This window comes from Biomphalaria glabrata, chromosome 18 (genome assembly GCF_947242115.1).
Source record: "Biomphalaria glabrata chromosome 18, xgBioGlab47.1, whole genome shotgun sequence".
Taxonomy (NCBI): Eukaryota; Metazoa; Mollusca; class Gastropoda; family Planorbidae; genus Biomphalaria; species Biomphalaria glabrata.
Window position 1 is genome coordinate 19471756 of NC_074728.1, and position 25365 is coordinate 19497120.

The window sequence follows — 25365 nt, forward strand, 5'->3', positions numbered from 1 at the left end:
AAATGTAAACAGGGGAGATATGTGGTCATTCATTCTAATTAATTAAATGACGAATTAGAATTGTACTGGTAGATAGAAAAAGAGAGAGAGAGTTAAACGAGATTGACAGAGAAAGTGATAAGAGAGAGAAAAATAGAGAATACAAGATACAGTGTAGAAGATGGTAGAACACTGAGAAAATAAGAAAGAGAGAAAGAGAGAGATAGATAGATAGATAGAGAGAGAGAGAGCTTCAGTGAAAGTGAGATTGAGAGACAGTGAAAGAGAGAGAGAGTGAAAGAGTAAGAGAGAAAGAGAGAGAGTGAAAGAGTAAGAGAGAAAGAGAGAGAGAGAGAAAGAGAAAGAGAGAGTGAAAGAGTAAGAGAGAAAGAGAGAGAGTGAAAGAGTAAGAGAGAAAGAGAGAGTGAAAGAGTAAGAGTGAAAAAGAGAGAGAGAAAGAGTAAGAGAGAAAGAGAGAGTTAAAGTGTAAGAGAGAAAGAGAGAGTGAAAGAGTAAGAGAGAAAAAGAGAGAGTGAAAGAGTAAGAGAGAAAGAGAGAGTGAAAGAGTAAGAGAGAATGAGAGAGTGAAAGAGTAAGAGAGAAAGAGAGAGTGAAAGAGTAAGAGAGAAAGAGAGAGAGAAAGAGACAGTGAAAGAGTAAGAGAGAAAGAGAGAGTGAAAGAGTAAGAGTGAAAGAGTAAGAGAGAAAAAGAGATAGTTAAAGAGTAAGAGAGAAAGAGAGAGTGAAAGAGTAAGAGAGAAAGAGAGAGTGAAGAGTAAGAGAGAAAGAGAGAGTGAAAGAGTAAGAGTGAAAGAGTAAGAGAGAAAAAGAGATAGTTAAAGAGTAAGAGAGAAAGAGAGAGTGAAAGAGTAAGAGAGAAAGAGAGAGTGAAAGAGTAAGAGAGAAAGAGAGAGGGAAAGAGTAAGAGAGAAAGAGAGAGTGAAAGAGTAAGAGAGAAAGAGAGAGTGAAAGAGTAAGAGTGAAAGAGTAAGAAAGAAAAAGAGATAGTTAAAGAGTAAGAGAGAAAGAGAGCGTGAAAGAGTAAGAGAGAAACAGAGAGTGAAAGAGTAAGAGAGAAAGAGAGAAGGAAAGAGTAAGAGAGAAAGAGAGATTGAAAGAGTAAGAGAGAAAGAGAGAGGGAAAGAGTAAGAGAGAAAGAGAGAGTGAAAGAGTAAGAGAGAAAGAGAGAGTGAAAGAGTAAGAGTGAAAGAGTAAGAGAGAAAAAGAGATAGTTAAAGAGTAAGAGAGAAAGAGAGCGTGAAAGAGTAAGAGAGAAACAGAGAGTGAAAGAGTAAGAGAGAAACAGAGAAGGAAAGAGTAAGAGAGAAAGAGAGATTGAAAGAGTAAGAGAGAAAGAGAGAGGGAAAGAGTAAGAGAGAAAGAGAGTGAAAGAGTAAGAGAGAAAGAGAGATTGAAAGAGTAAGTGAGAAAGAGAGAGTGAAAGAGTAAGTGAGAAAGAGAGAGTGAAAGAATAAGAGAGAGTGAAAGAGTAAGTGAGAAAGAGAGAGTGAAAGAGAAAGAGAGAGTGAAAGAGTAAGATAAGAGTGAAAGATTAAGTGAGAAAGAGAGTGAAAGAGAAAGAGAGAGTAAAAGAGTAAGAGAGAAAGAGAGAGTGAAAGAGAAAGAGAGAGTGAAAGAGTAAGAGAGAAAGAGAGTGAGTGAAAGTGTAAGAGAGGGAAAAAAAAGGAACGAACAGATTGAGAAAGAAAGACAGTGAGAAATAGATAATGATAGAACGAAAAAGAAAGTGAAAGAGAAAGAAAATGCGACAAACAAAGATGAAGAAATAGATAGATTTTACAAAGAGAGAGGGAGATAAACAAAGAGAAAGAGAGAACTTGAGAAAGGGATACCTTAGCTTTAAAACAATGACCAAAGTACTTGGAGCATTACTAATACTTTCATATTTTCACAACTAATAGTCAACACAAAGATCTGATGTATTAATTGTTTGTTTTTTAATGGAAGCAGTCCTGATATATTTACTCTTATAGATTCCCCTCAGTTGGTGACAGCCATTACCTGACTCTGGTCGTGCCAACGAAACACAGGGACACATTCAAGTACATACACCATGGTGATCAACCGATCGATCCTATAATCCGGTATGTTTACTAATAATATACAGTATGACATATGTTAGTCCGGCTTTGTCTTGCTTTTTGGGGTGCTACGCGTAGCTTCTAGGCGGAAATAACACGCAAGGCGGAAGCATACGAGCAAATCATGTTCAATAAATACCAGTTATAACCTTTTCCTAGTTGCGTATCACATCATGTCAGCCTGCTCCGTTATGATGTATCAGCCTGCTCCGTTTTGATGTATCAGCCTGCTCCGTTTTGATGTATCAGCCTGCTCCGTTATGATAAATCAGCCTGCTGCGTTTTGATGTATCAGCCTGCTCCGTTTTGATGTATCAGCCTGCTCCGTTATGATGTATCAGCCTGCTCCGTTATGATGTATCAGCCTGCTGCGTTTTGATGTATCAGCCTGCTCCGTTATGATGAATCAGCCTGCTCCGTTATGATGAATCAGCCTGCTCCGTTATGATGAATCAGCCTGCTCCGTTATGATGTATCAGCCTGCTGCGTTTTGATGTATCAGCCTGCTCCGTTATGATGAATCAGCCTGCTGCGTTTTGATGTATCAGCCTGCTCCGTTATGATGAATCAGCCTGCTCCGTTATGATGTATCAGCCTGCTCCGTTATGATGTATCAGCCTGCTCCGTTATGATGTATCAGCCTGCTCCGTTATGATGTATCAGCCTGCTCCGTTTTGATGTATCAGCCTGCTCCGTTATGATGAATCAGCCTGCTCCGTTATGATGTATCAGCCTGCTCCGTTATGATGTATCAGCCTGCTCCGTTTTGATGGGCTCGACATGGCCTAAATCGTGCCGATGTGCCAAAATATAAAAAAAAGTCAAATGTCAGCACCCTTCGTTCTGATGTATCACTCTGCATTTATTGAAAATGTGTTCCACATTGATATCAATATCATAGCTTGACCTATCACCCTTTTCCTCGGTACCATTACTTTCCTACTATTGTTATAGAGTATAGACACTCTTATATAACATCAGTTACTTACTTAAAACAAATATAGGTCTCAAGAAACCTTATAAGACTCAGCGCATCATGTTACTTCCTGAGTGCTATACTTCTACTTCTAGCCAGCTTTATTGCTGCTGAGCTGTCAGCTCTTTTGCAGACTGTGCCAAGGAAAAATAGTGTGATGTTTTCTTCAGTTGTTCAGCACTGCCGTACAGGGTGTTGGTTATGTCGGGCAGTAGTGGAAGTAGGGTCTGTCCTAAGGTGGATTAGGAAGGGGCATTCAAAGAGGATGCGGTTTAGGGTTTCATAAGTGTGGGCGCAATGTCTACAAAGGGGGATTTGTGTGGAGTTTATTTTGTTAAGATGGTAATTTAACAGAAGTGTGTGTCCTGTCCTTAGTTGGAAGATTTTAGATTGCTCTTTGCGGGGGAGGAAGTTATACTTTATGGCATGGTCATTTCCAGGGGCATTTTGCGTAATATTTAATTGTATTTAATTTTTAATGTAAAAAAAAACACTCATTTGGGGCCCCCCTCAAGTGGGGGTCCAGGGAGATTTTCAAATTCTCCCCCGCTCCTCCCCCTGCCACTGGTCATTTCTTTGTACGAGTGCTATGCAAGTTATATCAACAAGCTAAATTTACACAAGTTGGACTTCTATGTTTAAGTCTAGCTCGTTTAAAAACGGAAAGGACTGTTATTAAAATTACTTTCCACAACCGAAAGTAAAAATCAAACTTTCTAACTTGTATGTATACTTTTAATCTCAATAAACCACTTTAATTAAAAAAAACAACAACTTTATACCCAAAACATGGTATAATTTATAGTCAACAAATACCCTTCTATAGTCTATTTTCTCAGACAAATAGATGAAAGATATCCCGTAGTAGCCTGGATTGGCGGTCTTGGACACTGGCAGGTGGTTGAGTACATGGTCAGGAGGAAATCAAGTTTCACTATCTACTCACTCAAGACTAGATTCGGTTGTTACATACACGGTGTGAGTCAGCAGGGCAGCTCCTTGCACTCGGCTGGTTTCGTCTCATCTAATATTCATTCCAAGGTATAAAGTTCATGAGTCAAAACATAAGTTTATGTCTTTAGGGATTGTCAATATATATTGTATGCGTTCTAAGTTTTAAAAAATATATATTCAAACTTTGCGATCTATAGATGATTAAAGATTGTCTGTTTTTACAATTTTCGCAACTAATGTCAGGTACCCATTAGAGCTGGGTGAACTCAGAGGCGCCCTACAGATTCCGATAATAAAATCCCAGGATTCGAACCCGGGGCTTTCGGTTTGGAAGTTAAGCGCTTTAGAACTCAGCCACCGCGTCTCCTCTCTGTTCTTATTTATCTATTAAGAAAATTTGATCTGCATCAACTGAGCTATAAAAATACAGAAAACCTTGATGGATAAATATCGAGGCTCTATAAGGTTACCTAAAGAAAAGCGCAAGAAAAATGTATAAAGGAATATTGGGAGACTGTGTGAAATTAATAAACATAACAATTTTAAGGACGCTATGTTGATAGGTCACTGTTGTAAACAAACAATATTTTTTGTTACAAGGAAAAGAACTAAGATATTACAGCATAGAGTAGTTAAAAGTATTTCAAGATGGTCAAGCATATAAATAGTAATAAAAAAAGTTGCTCACCACTATTTAGAATGAACTAATAGTGAAACGCTTCTAGACATTTAATGATGTAAATGATGTTGTCCTATTTGTGTGTGCGTGTGTGCGCTGGTCTGAACGTTCAGTACTGCAGGAAGACTGAGGCTTCAATGACCAAAGGCGATCTGCTGGACAACGACTGTGACGGCTGGGTCGACGAGGACAACGCTAATGCGAGAAGTAGGTGCTCTTTTTTTATCATATCACTTCAATCATATCACTTCAATCATATCGCTTCAATCATATCGCTTCAATCATATCGCTTCAATCATATCACTTCATATCATATCACTTCAATCATATCACTTCAATCATATCACTTCAATCATATCACTTCAATCATATCACTTCAATCATATCGCTTCAATCATATCGCTTCAATCATATCACTTCAATCATATCACTTCATATCATATCACTTCAATCATATCACTTCAATCATATCACTTCATATCATATCACTTCAATCATATCACGTCAATCATATCACTTCAATCATATCACTTCAATCATATCACTTCAATCATATCACTTTCAGAGTAAGTTCAGTGGGTTGCCTGGTCGTGTGATATGCGCTTCACTTAGGGTCCCGAGTTTGAACCTATAACTCAAATAAGAACATAAACCTTAGTTTGGCCAATAATAGAATATATGCATCCTCTGTTTGGGACCCCTCAACTCAAGAAAACATTAAGAAACTGGAACAGACACAAAATAGAGCAGTGAGATTCATAACAAACGAATATTCATATTTCACTAGAGTAAAACCTTTAGTAAAATCATTAAATTTAGAAAGCCTTCAGGAGAGAAGACTTAAAAGTAAACTAGCAATTATACATATTAAACACTGAACCATAATCTTCAAATACAAAAACAAAATTTAATAAAATACTCAGAAAGACACAAAGATAGAGGCACATTCCTTGTCCCATACGCTAGGACAAATTTGTGCAAGTGCTCCTTCTTCCCAAGTGCTATTAGAGCATGAAATGGGTTGCCTGCGCTAGCCAGGAAAACCAGTGACTTGGCAGAATTTTGCTCATTGGTTAATATACATGACTAAATGCATGACGCGTAGGACGTGGGTTTAGGGTATTATATAAGATAAGAAGATAAGATCCCTTATCGCTGACATCCTCTGTTCTCCTTCTGAAGACTTTATTAATCATAATCTGTAGTGTGCGTGTATTATTGAACTTTTCCGCAAACGCGAACGTCATTTCTTGTGGGATAGTTTTTGTAAGGGTTAACTAGTTTTGTTCAACTTGTGATGGGTGGAAGTTAAGTCCTTTGTAAAAAAAAAATAATAAAGTTGTATTTGCGATGTGAATTTTAAATCGCGTTTGTTAGTAAATTCATTGTCACGTTTATTACCTCCAAAGTTTAAACAAGCAAAATATAACACAATACACTTTTTAAAATCAAAGCTAAATATAAGGGAAAGAATTATCTTCCCTTTTGTATATAAAAACAAAAAGAACTTATGATTTATCAATAATTGATTAACGAGTTAGTTTTTAATTTTTGATCTATTCACATATTGTCTTTGACTATGAATAATTGTGCAGAATGTAACTTGATCCGAAAATTGGATGTGGGAGAACAAACGATGTCACAGAATCCACCCAGACAGACAGACAGACTGACCTGAAATAAGCCTTGTCAATGTAAGCCTATTTGTAATACACTTCTAATTTATAAGCCTTAACAATGATAAACTGGGGATTGTTTTCAATTTTCGTATATGCTTGTCGGCTCCCTTACAAGGTGGATCGAGTTTCAATCTTTGACCAGGAATCAACCCAAATAGGTTCGAGCTGAGCCGGTTTCTTCTCATAAATACTCTAAAAACACCATAAGACAGTTGACCAGAGAGCAAAGGGCTCGAAGGAGGAGCACGATGGACTAGTTAAACAGAACCAACATTATATTTACACACACACATCTATTATATAAAGCAGAAAGTAAGGCGTATGTATGTGTATACGTATGTTGCGCATGGAAATCCGAACCGTTTGACCAATCTTGATAAAACTTGACAAAAATCTTCATTAGACTATTGCGAAGACCTTGCATGTTTAATGTCCCTCACACAACTGAACCCCCCTCCCAAATATAAATTATATTCATTTTTTCTCTATTAAAGAAGGAAACGTTTCTTTGATTAATCGGGTAAACCCGTTTTCACAGTATCTTATATTTGATATTAATTATTTCGGCTAAACTGGTAAACTCATTTGTACATTCTATCTTCATTTCCGTGGCGAAATTGATAAAAAAATTGTTAAGGTAACATTCTCCATATTTAACATAGATCTAATACACTTGATCGGTAATACCCTACCAAAGCTATGTCTAGTTTTACTATCATTATTATTATTTGTCATTATTACTAATGTATCTATTTATAGATGACGACATTAGTAGATCGAGGGACGATAATAATGATGAAGACTTGGGAAAGTTCTATAGTGAGTACTGTTGACTATGTAACGTTGTCTATGGTACCAACAGTAGATACTATTATTTTTTTTTGGTTATTTTAATTTTTGGTTCTGTATTGTTTATTTTTAAATTTTCAGAGCCAGGGGAAACAATCGAAACCAGATATCCCGGTAAGTAACTATCAAAAATATCAAATTAAAACTAATATAAACACTAATGAAAAAAGAAAGCTATATTGAGCATTGCTATAATTGTATATATGTGGTTAAACAATGTTCAGGTTTTGATCCAGTATGAAAAGTTTACAAAAAAAATGTGAAATCATGGACAATAGAATTAAATATTTTACAATCATATTTTCTAGAAATAAGTAAGATGAATTACTAGGGACGGAGGGATGGCAAAACGATAAAACTCAATAATATGGAATTTATTTTTCATTTTTCGATATCAATCCATAATAAATATATCAATGTTATTGTCACATTTCTCGATTGACATTGCCTGCTATATGTTCACCTCGGGTCATGAGGATGAAAGACACGTGAAACTCCTGATATTGAAACAGGAAGTAAAATGACTAAATTGGTCATTAGTAACCTTAATGGTCGAGAGAGTGGTCACTGACAGTCAGTAGTATCCTTTGGGCAGTTGAAGCCAGTGGTCACTTGAGACAGTACATATATTTCTAGTGGTCATTTTTCTGTAATGAGAGCTGGATATGTATTATTAGAGTCGTTATTGTTGCTCGCTGCGATGCGGAAGTGATTTAATAGGTAAAGTTGTATGTATATCTATCCCGGAGGACCCAGCATATCTGATAGGCTCGATGCCGCTGTTATGCAGGTTAAGAAAGAAAAAATAAATAATTGTGCGAAATTTCAGAATAATCCGAGATTGGGTGCCGGAGAAATGACGGAGATATAACATTTTTTTTAACCAGATAGGCAAACATACAGACAGAGTGAGTCGATATAAACTTTGTAACTTGATAATATAAAAGATATTTGAAATGTGTTTCTGCTAGCACAGGTATTTTAGGTAGAGCTATAGAGGAGCCTTTAAAAATGTTTCTGTCAGACCACGCCGTGGCTGAATTGGTTTCTGGAGATGTAAATTTGACAAACGTCGAAGAGGTTGATAATACATCAGAGACTGTTGTCTATAACGCAAGTACGCTATACAGTGATGATTAATAACCATCTATCTATCTATCTATCTATCTATCTATCTATCTATCTATCTATCTATCTATCTATCTATCTATCTATCTATCTATCTATCTCTATATATCTATCTATCTATCTATCTATCTATCTCTATATATCTATCTATCTATCTATTTATCTATCTATCTATCTATTTATCTATCTATCTATCTATCTATCTATCTATCTATCTATCTATCTATCTATCTATCTATCTCTATCTATCTATCTATCTATCTATCTATCTCTATCTATCTATCTATCTATCTATTTATCTATCTATCTATCTATTTATCTATCTATCTATCTATCTATCTATCTATCTATCTATCTATCTATCTATCTCTATCTATCTATCTATCTATCTATCTATCTATCTATCTATCTATCTATCTATCTCTATCTATCTATCTATCTATCTATCTATCTATCTATCTATCTATCTATCTATCTATCTATCTCTATATATCTATCTATCTATCTATTTATCTATCTATCTATCTATCTATCTATCTATCTATCTATCTATCTATCTATCTATCTCTATCTATCTATCTATCTATCTATCTATCTATCTATCTATCTATCTATCTATCTCTATCTATCTATCTATCTATCTATTTATCTATCTATCTATCTATCTATCTATCTATCTATCTATCTATCTATCAATCTATCTATCTATCTATCTATCTATCTCTATCTATCTATCTATCTATCTATCTATCTATCTATCTATCTATCTATCTATCAATCAATCTATCTATCTATCTATCTATCTATCTATCTATCTATCTATCTATCTATCTATCTATCTATCTCTATATATCTATCTATCTATCTATTTATCTATCTATCTATCTATCTATCTATCTATCTATCTATCTATCTATCTATCTATCTATCTCTATCTATCTATCTATCTATCTATTTATCTATCTATCTATCTATCTATCTATCTATCTATCTATCTATCTATCTATCTATCTATCTATCTATCTATCTATCTATCAATCTATCTATCTATCTATCTATCTATCTCTATCTATCTATCTATCTATCTATCTATCTATCTATCAATCAATCTATCTATCTATCTATCTATCTATCTATCTATCTATCTATCTATCTATCTATTTATCTATCTATCTATCTATCTATCTATCTATCTATCTATCTATCTATCTATCTATATATATATATATATCTATTTATCTATCTATCTATCTATCTATCTATCTATCTATCTATCTATCTATCTATCTATCTATCTATCTATCTATCTATCTATCTATCTATCATTCCAACTTTATCTTTTTATCTAGTATGAATGAAACGCTCAATGTGAATCTATGAAAATGAAATATATTTTTTTTGGGACACTTTCTAAACCTCTTTTACACATCGTTAGCCAAATGTAGAGTTGATATTTTGAAATTTGAAATTGTTATATTTCGTTTTGGCTAGATATTTTTCCCTTTGTTAATGAAACATATTTCTGGTTACAATACTACAGTATTAAATGGTGTAACGAATATCAAAACATTAACCCGTTCCTCCTACTAGTTTGAAAAGAATGTACTCTCAAAAGACGTGGAGACTTAAGAAGCTTTTTTTAGGATTTCTTTTCAAGAGCAAAAATGCTTCTCTGTGAATTTCTAGGTCAGGGGTTCTCAACCCGTGGGACGCGACCTTCTTGTCCTTTGCATGCTATCGAAGGTTATGCTTTCATTATGCAACCAAACCAATAATCTAGTTACAAGAACAAGATATTGTGTTAGTTATTAGTAAAATTGCAAATATAGATATTCTAGATTATTATGTGTACATTCATTATAGGAACTGTCATTGATTCTAGAATGACTTCTCTACTTTTATCGGGGTTGTAATTTCGGCCATGGCTCGTCTGCCCGGGCACCCCATACAGTCTATCTGTTAATATATTAAGTAACTAACTAGAGAACAAGTAATGCTAATATGTTAACGTCTACTAGTTAAAAACGAGAGTTTATAGAACAAAGGATTAATGATTGATTAATAGAATTTGACACGAAGGATGATTATACATAATAATTAATACTAGGTCAGCGCGCCTACGTTATGGGTTAATAAACAACATTGTTTACATGTTAGTCACAGTGCAAACAGTCTGAACCATGCTCGCGATGCCCACAGCCCAATGGATGATGGCCAAGTAGGGTCTATGCAATTACAGATCAGACTTGACTTCAGCAGAGTCCCAAGCCTGTGTCGTCCCTAAACAAGAAAAAAAAGGCATTTCTCCATTCACATGATTATAATAACACAACTTTAAGAAATTATATTAACCTAACTTACCCAATATTCGGGGAAAAAAAACAGAAAGCTTCAGCCAAGAATTAAAAAACAACACAACGACGCTAACATAGAGCGTCCTTCGAAATAGAACACAAACTATTAGGCTGCACAAAAGAAATACACATATCAAAGAACTAACTTCATACGCGTGTGACAGAACTGTAATGGTTTCTAGAATGACTTCTCTACTTGTATCCTAACATTGCGCTGGTGTGTTCAGTCCTTTAATTTAAATCCATTATCACAATACTCATCATCATCATTTATCATCTTAATAATAATTGTGATAAAACAAATTACCAAAAATTTACCAATATATTTATTTTTTTGTCTAACACAGGCTTGACAAAATATTTTAGTGAGTGGACCCAGTGGGCATGTGGTTACGACTGCGCTGTGGGGGACAGGTCTAGAACAAGGTAAGTTTATGAAGCGCCAACAATACAATATTTTTTTTTTCTTTCTAATTAACTGATTTATGGAGCGCGGTTGCTGAGTGGTTAAGCTCTTGGGTTCCAAACCTGTGGTCCTGAATTTCGGGATTTATAGGACGCCCCGAGTCCACCAAACTCTGACTTAAGTTGAGAAAAGGCGGTTGGTGGTTGTGTTGGACACATAACACCCTGCTCGTTAACCGTTGGCTACTGAAACAGATTACCTTAACATCATCTGCCCTATATGCAGCAACGTCTGAAAGAAAACTTTTTTTTTTCTTTTATTAACTGATCACTTTTCTAAATGGTGGGACCTAAGGGTGGTCGCTCCATCCCCGCGGGTTGGTGATTAAATTTAAAAAATTATGGGAAAAGCCTCTGAAACCAAATGTGTCTCATTAGTTTAGTTAATAATCCTTCGAAGTTATCTATATATAATGTAGTTATGTCGTCTTGCATGGAATGCTATAGTGAGAAAGAGAGAGATAGAGAGAGAGAGAAAGAGAGAGAGTTATGCGATTTAAATTTAAGTTGTGACGTTGCAGGTGAGCGTTTAGGCCTTCAATGACGATGTCTCTGGATGGTGGCGTGTAATCACGTGGCCCTGGTTGGTGATGCGGGATCAAATAACATTACTCGTGTGAACGCTCTTTTCTGAAAAGGGGAATAGGGAATGTGTCGATGGCGCCTGGTCGGAGTTTGAGTCCTCCTCGATGTGTATATATGTTTCGACATATTTTCTTCACTTCTTTATCTTAACAACCTTCGCACCATATTGCTGCTTTTATTATGTATTGCATGATATGTTATGTCTAAAGCTACTATCGGTCTATCCCCCCCCCAAACCCATCTTGGAGCGTAATTGATCCTTATTCGATTCATGGCAGTCTGTGAAGCCTTAAAGGTCACTGACTCTCAACTCGGCAATGGACATTTGAGGACAACACAGATTGTTGTGGTCACTGACTCAAAATCTGTACTACAGGCTTTGCAAAGCCCTGGACCATGGCCCCCCAATATCGACACTGTCATCATGGCCTCACAAAACATAAAGCAGCGCTGTGGCACCCCTGTAATAATGCAGTGGGTAACGAGTCACATAGGTGTGACTGACAACACTATTGCAGACTCCTTGGCCCACCAGAGAGGGCAAATTCCACCAACTGAACAGGCTGTAAGTTTTCATCATGCCCTGGATTTAATTCAAAAAATAGAAATGGAAAAGTGGTTTGAGTATTGGGACAAGTCCCAAAAAACCTGTGGAGTCTGGGAGCGCATGAGGTGCCCTGACCGCACGTCCCCGTGATGGATGCTGTCCAGGCCTGAGCAAGCTATCATATTACAGTGCAGGACAGGTCACTGTCCTGTTGGCTCATATTTCTCACGGCTATGGCCAAATTTATATTCACAGCGCCCCCGATGCGGAGAAGAAGAGGAACCGTGCCTCATATTCTGTTTGACTGCCCCAGACTTGCTGATCTCCGTCTTGACAGGTCTGGGAAACCAAAAGTTCTCTACCTACGCAAGACAGCAAGGTTTCTGTCCAGGGCTTTTGTCTCTCAAGCCCTCACTCAAATAAATTTAATGATGATCATGATAATGATTACAAATTTCATTTACACTTGGGTATATGTATTGTCAACGTTACATGATCCTCATTGGCAACTATTTGCGCTCTGCACATGCGTGTATAGTTTGAAACACTACTTTGTTGCTTTCAATTATATTCCACAGATTCGATAAGCATTGTAAATAGATTTTTTTCACATTTGCAATCCTAAATTTAGGTAGTTAGTAACTTATTAATAAAATGAAAATTAAAAAAATTACAAAAAAAATAAAACTTTAAACCGTTGCATAAATGTGTTTAACGATGGTATACTATGACGCCCTGCACTAGATCACAACGTGTCTGTTACTATTAATAGTGAATAATTGTAAATATGGTGTATTTTTATGAAAAAAAAACAAACTACTAAAACTGCTTAAAAAGTTGGTTTAAATATTAAATTTTTCGCTTTTAGAAAAGAAAAAAAAAAGAATCAGAATTAGAATTTTCAAAGGTCTTAAATATAATGATCTCGAATTTTTCAATATCTTTTCTAGTTAACGAGATCAAAACGGGACGGACGGACAGACCACACAAAACTAATAGGGGTTATCCCCCTTTCGGGAGTGGCTAAAAATAACGAAAAGAAAATTACGTACTTTCTTTACAGCCCAGAGCACTCTAACAATAACATTGGGCACACGTTTCGATATTTGAGTCTTGTGCGAGGCCTCTAACAATCTGAGGCCCAAGGTGACTGCCTAGTTGGACTTTGCCTTAGGGCCGGCCCTACAAAAATAAAACCCCGCAGAGATGTTGCAAAAAAAAATAAAAAAAAAAAAATTGCCTTGATTTACTTTCAGAATGTGCTTGACTCTAAATAATACTTACGGCTGCGTCGGGTCGACGAGTGAGATGAAACCTTCCGACTGCTATGGTAACATGTGCCCACCCACTGATTGCCTGGGTAAGACTTTCGGGGATCTTTGTCAGCATTCGTGCTCAAAGTGTGTCGACAGTTGCAACAAGTTTGATGGAAACTGCGATAGATGTGCGTCTGGCTACGACTTTCCCAAGTCAGGTTGTCAATTAGGTGAGAACACTTTGTCGCTTAGAAGCGAATGCGTTGATACTATATCTTTTTTTTTTTTTGTAATTTGACTCTTTATGTATAATTATAATTGAGACAGATACTTTTACAAAGCTCATATCAACTCTATCTAGTATGCACAATATGCCTTCCTCTTCCAAGTCATGGATCAACAGATACGTTTATGATATATGCATTGTTTCTAAAAAAAAAAAAAGGTTGAGTCAATCAAAATATTAACTAATTAATTAGTAGTAATTAATAAATTTTGATATTGATCATGGAAAATAAATCTTCTAGTACGGATAGATATAGTAGTAAATATGCAGTTCTTCCCCTTAGATAAGTTTTTTTTTTTAAATAAAGAATTTTAAGACTTTGCTTGTTACTACATTTGGGTTGATAGTTCAAAGTTTTGTTGCAATTTTTTTCTCGGGGAAAGGGATGTGTTTCAATTCATACCTAGGTCACGTAAAGTTCCCCTTTCAGACCTATGAGTCAGATGATGTGAATGTCATCTGTTTCTATGGCTCACGGTTAACGGCAAGCACAACAACCAACCGCTTTTACTTTTCCTCAACTAATGTCAGACCAGGTGGGAGGAGGCTTCAGACATTGCCAGTGACAGATCTTTATGGAGACAGCTTGCCGCCCAATGCGCCGAACGGCGCGGGAGGACCTAAGTAAGTAAGTAACTAATGCCAGGTACCCATTTGAACTGAGTGGACACATTGGCACCCTCAAGATCCTGGCATATACAATATCAGTCTTCATCAGGATTCGAACCCGGGATCCCCCGGATCGTAAGTCAAGCAATCAACCATCGCGCCTCTTGATCAAGAGGTCAAATGTTTGATGTTTATAATAATCAAATACGAACGAAATAGCGCTGGCCAAAATAGAGTGGAAAAAATATTATTTTTCAGTCATTTTGCAAGACATACTCAAGTTATCGTAAAACATGAAATAGCCAATATTTTTTATTTCACTTTAAAGTTTTTATTTTCTGTCATGTTGCTGGAAACACTAGATATCTTAAAATAAAATAGGCAAATATTATAAAATAACTAGAATAAACTAGAATGAATAATTTAAAAAAATATAGGATTTATTTATAATATAAAAATCCATAATGCCATCGGAATTCTTAGAGTCACGCTGCAGCTTCGTCTGTAGCGTCCAATTTAGTGAGCCTCCCTAAAGTCATACGAATTCCTAACATCTGGCTGGGCATCATCTAGTTCTTCGCAGTATTTACATCGGCAGGTGGAACACATGAGATTAAACCAACATTTGGCGATAGAAGAGATCGCCAGCTTAACCAACCCTGACACACCCTAAGTTTGCCTGTGTTTCGGCAAAAGACCCCTGGTTGGATCAAAGAGAGATGTCGCAAATAATCAAGATTTCTGATTATACTACAACATACATGTGTAACAAACACATCATCATATACCTAAATCTTGAACGGGGTCACCACATATCAAAATCTTAATGTTTTTTTTTTTTTTTAGCAAGTAATGCATTTTAAAAATTGATGAAAAAGGAGAATGAGATAACATTTTGAAGTACATGTACTCCCTTATCCACAAATACGGCATACCGTTGCATCTAATCGTATTTAAGAAGGTAGAGACCTCAATACAAAATTTCACCTACTGAATTTCAGGTACTTTCATACACGCTATCATATAGTCCACGCTATTTTGTCGGGAAATGTCGCGCTATTTTCTGCGCTATTTTTTCCGCGCTGTTTTGTCGGGAAATGTCGCGCTATTTTCTGCGCTATTTTTTCCGCGCTGTTTTGTCGGGAAATGTCGCGCTATTTTCTGCGCTATTTTTTCCGCGCTGTTTTGTCGGGAAATGTCGCGCTATTTTCTGCGCTATTTTTTCCGCGCTATTTTGTCGGGAAATGTCGCGCTATTTTCTGCGCTATTTTTTCCGCGCTATTTTGTCGGGAAATGTCGCGCTATTTTCTGCGCTATTTTTTCCGCGCTATTTTGCCGGCGCTATTTTCTCCGCTCTATTTGGTCAGGTCACCATCAAATCCATTTGATAATCATTTGATAATAATTATAAATTATAAACACAAACCAGATCTTAGAGAGGAAGTGGAGATGGATTGGTCACACCCTTAGAAAAGATACCAGCAACAGAGCTAGGCAGGCCTTAGAGTGGAACCCCCAGCGAACAAGACGCAGAGGAAGACCAAAAAGAACATGGCGACGCAGTGTACTTGGAGAAGCAGAGAAGACCGGGAAGAGCTGGGACACCACCAAAAAGCTAGCAAGAGACCGTGGAGAGAGGCGTGTTTTTGTCGAGGCCCTATGTTCCATGACGAACTCAAAGGAGTGATGATGATGATGATGATTAACACAAACCATAATGCGGTTATTAATTGTCTTGATTATTTTGGATGGTTATATTTCTAATGCTAATGTAAATGAAAGCGTTAAGATTGGTACAGAGTTAAATAGAAATAAAGCTATATATTGTTTATTGTAATCTAATTTTATTTCATGTAGATCGAACGTCCTACATTGACTGGAACGAGTGGCATTGCGCAGAAAACTGTAAATCTCCTTATCTTATAAGAGAAAGGTAATTCAAGAGACTAAGCTAGAGAAATGTACCGTCTATATAAGAACTTGTAATTAATAAAATTAATAATAATACTTTAGGCGCTGCTTTACACTAGGCACACGTCAAGTTATCTTTTCTAAAAAAAAAATTGTTGAGTTTGTGTGCGTGGTCCTAGGCTGCCGCCTAGTTTGTCTATGTCTAAGACCGGCCCTGCTAAGGCCCTTAGTTCCTGCAAGGCTTCATAATGAAATCTGAAAAGCTGTCTTCGTTCGACTCGATGATGCAATCCAGGATACGTAGAAGGAGATTTAAATTACCCTATATGCCTCACTAGGCAATGATCTGACATCACTGGTGTAGCTAGGTATTCGCCATCATTTGGGGATCCGGGGGGCTTGAACTCTCTGCGGGCCCCTGCTTTTTATCGTAATATTTAATATATATATATATATATATATATATATATATATTTCTCTTCATGGCTTAAGGGTTTGGACACAAAGTAATGAAAATATATCTCTTTTATTTCTGCAAGTCGGACAAACTAGAGTTACCCTACGTAATTTTAGAGGCGAAAAAAAAAAGAGGAAAAAAAAGAGGGGGGGGAGAACAACTAGTAATTAATATTTATTGAAAATAAAAACTATGTCGAACACTCATTTGGGGTCCTCTCAAGTTGGGTCCCGGGGTAGGGGGATTAAAAAATTCTCACCGCTCCTCCCCCATCCTAACTACGCCACTGTCTGACATGTGTGTGTCTTAAAATGTGACTGTTTCAGCTCCTAGAACCGCAACATAACAGCCAACACTAAGAGATGTTTGATTCTTCATTTAAAAAAAAAATTAAATTATAGCTTTCATATAGCGCTACTTTCGCATGCTCAGAGCGCTATGGTCCAATCTCATTTGTGGACCAGTTTGGGGGGGGGGGGAGGGGGGGTATATGGGAGAATGTTTTTCCGTGCTGCCTTTAGGCGCTCAGTAAACACAGCTTTGCTCGAGTCGGGTGTGAAACCTCGAGCCCTATGCCACGCCAAGAGCAAGAGAACTTAGCCTTTAGACCACGAATCCTATTTAAAGGCTTTAAAAAAAAAGTAATAAAAACGCGAAACAAAACAAATTCTATGATTTAAAAAACAACGAACACGGTGTCAAGGGAAAACCGTATAATTATTGCCATATATCTCAATAATGCAAGGTGTAACTCCACCTTTTCTTAAAAAAAAAAATGATAACATTTTTTGATTAACTAATATTTTTTTTTAATATAAATTCATGTAAGTGTGAAATGTCAAGTTGATCCGAGAATGGGAAGTCGGAGAAAAAACTTAAAGAATCCTCTCAGACAGACGGACGGAGTGCTTAAATATAAGCATTGTAAAAAAACAACAACATGTAAAAAAATAATTTTATAATAACAGGTTTTGTAAACAGTATGGAACTGTTGGTAATACCAATAATTGTACAGCTCCTGTGACCGACAAGAAACCCGGAAACTGTTACGTTGGAGAACTGTGCCCAGCAGGTCTGCAAACATTTCCTCAAACTCTTAAATTGAACTATGAATTTAATATATTTTAAACAACTAACCACATTAAAAAACATAGAAATGAGTTTTTAAAAATGTATTGCTTACAATAAACTACTCACGATATACTCCGTGTGAAAGCCTCTAAGTAAGAAACATGCTGAGAATTACTTCTTTAGGGCACGGGAAAGAAGTTGGGCTAAGAGTCAAGGAGTCGTCTTGTCCTCAATGACAGCCCCGTGGCTGAACACGCACCAGCTCTGTCTCTCTCTCTCTCTCATTCTCTCACTCTCTCTCTTTCTCTCTCTCTCTCACTCTCTCTCTCTTTCTCTCTCACACTCTCTCTCACTCTCTCTCTCACTCTCTCTTTCTCTCTCACTTTCTCTCTCTCACTCTCTCTCTCTCACTCTCTCTCTTTCTCTCTCACTCTCTCTCACTCTCTCTCTCACTCTCTCTCTCACTCTCTCTCCCTCACTCTCTTTCTCTCTCACTCTCTCTCTTTCTCTCTCACTCTCTCTCTCTCTTTCTCTCTCACTCTCTCTCTCTCTTTCTCTCTCACTCTCTCTTTCTCTTTCACTCTCTCTCTTTCTCTCTCTCTTTCTCTCTCTCTTTCTCTCTCTCTCTTTCTCTCTCACTCTCTCTCTCTCTCACTCTCTCTCTTGTAGTAAAAGTTACATTTAGACTTACCTTGAGACTAGATGAAAACAGCTATTGTTTTTTTTTGAAAAGACATTAGTAACTACTAGTTGGCCTTAGGTTCTTGAAACAATGGACCTCATTCACCAATCGTAAACAAACAACATTTAGCACGTGGTGCTCTATATCTTCTATATAATTTACGATCTCATGTTTAATTCATGATGGTTGTCACGTGACAGTTTTTTTTCGTTGTTTTATCAATAAGATCACGTGACTAAATGTTGTTTGTTTACGATTGGTGAATGAGGTCCATTTAGGCGCTTCTTGTAGTGTATTGTTAACTTGAATTAGTACAGACCACACCGTGATTTCATCAATAACTCTTCAACGTACACAACCAAAAATATCCGCCCTCTTTTTCTTATGGTGAAATCAGAAACACGCCTAACATTATGTGGCCATTGACACACTTAACATCACTTCGTATGACTTTTTGTGACAGACATGGGTTAACCATACTAGTTAATATAAAAAAAACCCACTGCATTCAACAAAATATTGTGATACCAGAAGGCCCACCGGTTTGAACAAAGTACGTAATGTACAAGCGTTTATTTAAAATATTCCTTTCTATGTTTTCTCTTAAACGCGTTTAAAAAACCCCACTATAAATAACTTAAAATCTGTGTTTTTGAAAAAATCACCAGAAAATGCCGACCACGTCCTCCTAATCTGCTCTCTCTACCAAGAGGCCCGTATAAGACATTGGCCCCAAATCACCCCAATAGAAAGAAAACTATATGGAGAGCTCCCTGATTTGGAAACCACTGCGCAGTTCATCTCATGTATTGGTCTAGTCATATGAACACTCCAACATAACAATGAGAACGATGAAGAAGAAGAAGAAAGAAGAAGAAAAAAATAAACTTTCACGTATAATTTTAGAGCTCATGTGACAAATTACACTTTCATATTTTCTCAACAGACTATACATTTTTATGTGTGAGATCTGGTTAGGTTTTACCTGTGGATTATATATATATATATATATATATATATTATAGCTTTTATATAGCGATACTTTCATGCTTATAGCATGCTCAGAGCGCTATGGTCCAATCTCGTTTGTGGACCATTTTGGGGGGTATCTGGAAAAGGTTTTTTCGCTCAGCATACACAACTCTGCTCCAGTAGGGTGTCGATCCTCTAGCCCCCTTCATACGTAGCCAAGTCAGGCCAAGTTAAAGCACTTAGCCTTTAGACCACGTTTCCCACTTGACATTAGGGTAAAATTAGCTCCTATCAATTTAAATATTTTAAAACATCAGATTTATCTCTGAATGAAATTACTGTACGAAAATACCAAAAGAAACTTAGAGATGTTCAATTTTTTATATATTTTTTTTATTTTCTTGTGTGATTAGTATGCCCGGACTTCTCGTGGGCGCCAGGATGCACAGAGAGTTGTGTCAACTGTAACGAGCCTTGCGACAAGTTTACGGGTGTCTGTAAAAAGTGCAAGCCTGGATTTCACAGCCCGAAATTGTTTTGCAGAATACGTGAGTCATCTTCCAACGTTGGATTTCCTAAGACATTATGAGGGATATTCCAATAAATTTAACAGAATCCAACATTACTTATCTTAAGCTGTAGGATTTCAGAAGTAGCTTACAGTGGTTGGCTCTACGCAACGCCGGCTCACACAAATAGTGCGCAACGCCGGCTCACACAAATAGTGCCTATTTTTCGTCTGATCCTAAGTAACTCTCCCACGTATTTTAGATTTGTGGATGAGGTCTAATGTCCCACTTGCAGGAATCTCTATCCATTGGTGTTGGACGGACTTAAGGTGGATTTCCCTTTCAAATGTCGGTCATGTTAGATTTCGTTATATAGATAATGAGACATTGATTTTGATAATTTGTATTGAATCGACATAATTATTAATAGTGTAATTGATATTACTAGTGTGCCGATGTTCCAAAACTCAAACTCAATTTGAAGTAGACAGTTTAGGCACAATAATTACAAAGGTTATATCAACTCAATCTGTCTGTCTGTCTTTCTGTCTGTCTCGTAAAAAGTTTTAACATGTTTTTTTTGTCTCCCAATTCCAATTCTTGGATCAACTTAAAACTTCGCACAATTATTCATTAGTGTAGCGGTCTCTGACAGAAAGTAGCAATGACTGCTGCTGACTGCCAATGGCTCTCAGGCTCCTATTGTTTCCTCAGGGGGTGAGGGGAAACCTCCTACGCTGTTAGGATTTGGATTTAGCTACTTTCTATGTAGCACGTGCAATTACAATGGTTGACTTGGTATTTTTATTTTTATTATTGTTATAAAAATAATAATAATAATAATAATCTTTATTGTCCGTATGGAAATTTGTCTTACAATTTGTGCATTACACCAAACAAAAAACATTATAACTATAAGAAACCAAAGTGTAGATTCACACCAGACTCACTCATAATTTACATGTGACAAAGTTTATATCAGATTGTTCTTATTTAATGATTTGATTGCCAGGGGAACAAAAGAGTGTTTGTGTCTGTTTGTCTTTGCTATCGGTGTCTTGTATCTCTTTTGTGATGGTAAAATCACAAAATCCTGACACAAAGGGTGATTCTTTATTTCGAGGATCTTGTTAGCTTTTTTATAGATGTTTGTCTCAAACAACTGCCCAAATGGTGTTTGTTTTTTGCCAATGATTTTACCAGCAGCATTTAGGATTCTATAAAGTTTATTCTTATTTTTAATGCTCAGATTGCCATACCAGGCGGTGATATTGAAACTTAAAATATTGCAAATGTGAGCGTGATAAAACATAGCCAAGGCCTTTTCGCTAACATTAAACGAGGACAGTTTTCTTAGTAATCGTAATCTTTGCAGCCCTTTTTTGCCGATATAATCAGTATTTGCAGTAAAATTGAGTTTATTGTCTAGGATAGTACCAAGGTATTTAAAGGTTTGCTCAGTTTCAATAGTCTCTCCAGCCACAGAAACAATATCATGTTCCTCTCGAAAATCGATTATCATTTCTTTGGTTTTTTTTTACATTTAATAATAAAAATAATAAAATATAGCATTGTTTACCAATTGATATAGCTTGGTTAATTTGAATCACGTCCACTAATTCGATGAAGCGGATTATATTTTCTTTAACACAATTACTCTTTGAAGTGAAGTCGCTGAGTTGTAGATTAACATTAGCAGCACAACCTACTGATTGCATGTTGTTTTATCTCGGTATCCACATTTAGCATGCAGTATAAACGAGTACGGATTCGGCTGCATGGGCGACTGCCTGAAGAAGTGTGGCAAGGATTGCACTGAAAGGGTGCATGGAACGTGCCCGTGTAAGTCAGCCATGACCAGGGACTAATAAGTCCTATTATAATCACATCTATCAATACTATTAAAAAAAGTATTTTTATCCTAATGCTGTCACTGTTAGGTCTAGAAGAGGCTAGGATAGAGAAATAGGATCTTTTCGTACAGAAGATCTCTCTCTCTGCCTCTTGTCACCCACTCTCTCTATTCGTATCGTTCTCTCTCCATCTGTCTCTCTCGTCTCCCCCTCTTTGTATCTTATTTCCAGTTTTTCTCACCCACTCTCTCTCTCTCTCCTTCTCTCTACACTTTCTCTATCCTCTTTCTCTGACTCTCTCTCTCGCTTCCATCTCGCTCCCTTTTCTCTTTCGCTCTTTATACCTCTCCCTATGGCTCTCCCTGTCTCTCTCCTTTATTTCAATCTCTCTCTCAAACCTTTCACTATATACTCTATTTTCTCTCTATTTCTCTTTGTCTCTCTTTGTCTCTCTCTCTCTCTCTGTCTCTCTCTCTGTGTATCTCTTCTTCTCTCTCGTTCTCTTTCTCTGTCTCTCTAAGTCCCTCTCTCTGTAAATCTCTTTCTGTCTCTTTTTTCTCTCTATCTCTCTCGCTCTCTATGTCTGTCTGTCTGTCTCTTTTTCTCTCTCTTTGTCTGTCTCTCTCTATTTCTCTCTCTCTTTTTCTCTTTTTTAATAACAAATATGCATTATTCTTCTTCTTCTTCTCCACATTTCGCCTGTAGCTACTGGTTCAGGTCTAGCGATTGTCATAGTGATACTACTGATTTGTCCCAGCCTCTTCTTCGTCTACATGGTAATAAAAAGGTAATTTTATTTTTTACTTTAAAAAAAAAATTCTATTAAATTTACTTGGACAGCCAAACGGGAAAAACACTTCATTATTTAGTTCGCGCATTCGCACAACTACTTCCAGAGTTCGTTTTGGTAGACTGACTTTTTGAGTCAAAGATCAAAAGTTCTATAGTCCTATTCGAAGACACCATGTAATTCATTTTTGTTTATAAAAAAAAATTTGACATTGTGTAATTGTTAGCGAAGATCTTTTTTTTTCTCTCCAATTGAACCCTGCGATTTTTTTTTTTCTTATTTGTAGAAATTGAATGAGGAAATCGATTTCTTGTATAGATTTTGGCTCCTTTTATACAAAGCAATAGATTGTAAATGGTTTTCGGTAATGATTGTTTGTTCATGTGGTATTTGATCTGGGCTGTCATATTGATGGTTAACCGGTTCGAACCCTGCCCCCGCAATGATTCCTAGACGTCCTGCTGGAGGTTTGGGCTGGTATGTAAACGTTTTCAACTCTGAACGACGGAAACATGCGATCTATGGATGTAAAGGTAATCTTTTTCTGCGGTCCTGAACCCTATACAAGGTAACTAGGTTGGATGTGGTGTTTCGTTGAAAACGTAGATCTAGAATGAAGTCTTACTAACTGGAGTTCGATTCAAAACACACAACATATATTAAAGTCTATGGATAACTTGATAAGACTTTATAAACTTGAGAAATATTTTTTAATACGCAATAATATGGCACAGTCCTAATGTCACAGTTCTAAAACACAGCTAACATCTTGCTTGCTAAAAAGTGAGTTTGTTACTTCAACTGTCATCTTCCCATAATTCCTTATTTTGTTAATATCCCATCATTCCCTAGTTCCGTCTAAAATAGTCTATTTATAGTCTCGTCACTCCAATGAAATTCCCGATCACCTCACCCTTATTATAAACCTATAACAACTAATTATATGAAAAAGTACATTTCCCCTTTCAGACCATGCGATCTAGAGGAAGGGTTATGTGAAAGTCATCTGTTCTGCCGTCCACTGTTAACGATAGTGTTTTGTAGTCGGCACAACCATCAACCGCCTGTACTTTTACCGAACTAATGTCAGATACCCATTAGAGCTGAATGGACTCTGAGGCACACTAAGGAACCTGAAGTTAAAAATTCCAGTCTTCGCCAGGATTTGTACCTGGGACCCTCCGGTTCGGAAGCCTAGCGCTTTACCGCTCGGCCACCGCGCCTTCAACTAATTGTATGATTATTGTTAAATCCCAAAAACACAAATGTTGATGAGACAATTGATGTAGTTTCTTATAGCTTCTTTTTTTTTTACCTTAAATAAAAAATACATAAATTCGGATACACGTGAACTGCTTTACAATGCTATAGGAGGCTCGGTGGCTGAGCAGTTAAGCGCTAGACTACCGAGCCTGGGGTCCCGGGTTCGAAATTATTGTCGAAGACCTGGGATTTTTACTTTCGGGATCTTAGGTGCCCCTGAGTCCATCCAACTCTAATGGGTACCTGATTGTTGTCACACAGTTACTATGTGTGGTCAACCGTGACACACGGTCAAGTGATGGGTACCTCGGAGTTAAGGGACTTGCGGGCAGTCACGGGTGTGTTGTAAACAAGAAGAAGGACGCCCTCTAGTGGAGTTGTTCTGTATATAATGTTAGCTTTGTATATATGTTATGTTGAAATGCTTCACAATTAATAGGCACTATATACTTAAAGGGACTTGTTTCTTCACACTGACATTAGTTGGGGAAAGTAAAGTAGGCTGGTCGTTGCGCAGCAACGTAGCTAGAGTGGGTGGAGGAGGGTGGAAAAATTGAAAATCCCCCCCCCCCGGCCTCCACATGAAGGGGGCCCCCAAATGAGTGTTTTTTACATTGAAAATTAAATATTAAGAAAAAATGTCCCCAAAGAGGTCAAGCCCCCCCCCCCCACCGGCCCCCAAACGATGGAAAATTCCTAGCTACGCCCCTGTTGCGCTGGCTACATGACACCCTCGTTATCCGTGGGGCAGAGCAACAGATGACCTCTACATCATCTACCCTATAGATTGCTAAGTCTGAAAGAGAAAATTTACTTCATGCAATGCTATAAGAGATAGCAAAGCTGAGAAATTCGTTTCACTTTGTTCATTAAATGCATTTATATTCTCACTGGCCACGTAGGAAGAAAGACGAGGAGCTCAAATATATCAGGTCACTCTCATCCGTGAAAAGCGCCAAGAGCCAGATCCATTCACAGAACCCGGGCGTCCCGCTCAGCAGGTCGAAATCGCAGCTTTCGGTCAGGTCCCAGGCCACGGAGAACATGGAGAGGTCAAGGTCAGAGGAACTGCTTGCCGCCATCTTGGTCTCGGAGGATAGTGTTGAGCAGAAAGAAAGCGTTGCCATAGCAATGGAAACTAATTCGGAACTGTCAACTAACAGTTCATAACAGAAATATTATTTTATCAATAACAAATATATATATATATATATTTCGTATATTAGGTTTCTTTCTCTTGTGTTATGTTTAGTGATGTTCGGTTCGAGATGAACCATAGTCGTTCTACGACTGAAGGAGGCCAAGAACAACGATGTTCAGTTACTAAGCAATATTAAAATGCTTTAAATCCTAAGCTACGAGGCTCGGTGGCTGAGTGGTTGAACCTGGGGTCCTGGGTTTGAATCTCT

The 25365-nt window shown here is 37.1% G+C and overlaps 1 protein-coding gene across 1 annotated transcript in view; it reads left to right on the forward strand.

Annotated features, from left to right (window-relative positions):
- The window catches only part of LOC106079382 (uncharacterized), a 39968-nt gene extending 14830 nt beyond the window's left edge, over nucleotides 1-25138 (forward strand). Inside the window, exons 11-24 of the mRNA XM_056017886.1 lie at nucleotides 1974-2084; nucleotides 3897-4098; nucleotides 4804-4897; nucleotides 7129-7188; nucleotides 7300-7332; nucleotides 8195-8335; nucleotides 11048-11126; nucleotides 13554-13783; nucleotides 16306-16381; nucleotides 17785-17888; nucleotides 19955-20089; nucleotides 21797-21892; nucleotides 22609-22690; nucleotides 24859-25138. Coding sequence (XP_055873861.1) covers nucleotides 1974-2084; nucleotides 3897-4098; nucleotides 4804-4897; nucleotides 7129-7188; nucleotides 7300-7332; nucleotides 8195-8335; nucleotides 11048-11126; nucleotides 13554-13783; nucleotides 16306-16381; nucleotides 17785-17888; nucleotides 19955-20089; nucleotides 21797-21892; nucleotides 22609-22690; nucleotides 24859-25126 — 1711 coding nt within the window. The 3' untranslated portion in view covers nucleotides 25127-25138. The remainder of the gene's footprint in view (nucleotides 1-1973; nucleotides 2085-3896; nucleotides 4099-4803; nucleotides 4898-7128; nucleotides 7189-7299; nucleotides 7333-8194; nucleotides 8336-11047; nucleotides 11127-13553; nucleotides 13784-16305; nucleotides 16382-17784; nucleotides 17889-19954; nucleotides 20090-21796; nucleotides 21893-22608; nucleotides 22691-24858) is intronic.
- The last annotated feature ends 227 nt before the right edge of the window (nucleotides 25139-25365 follow it).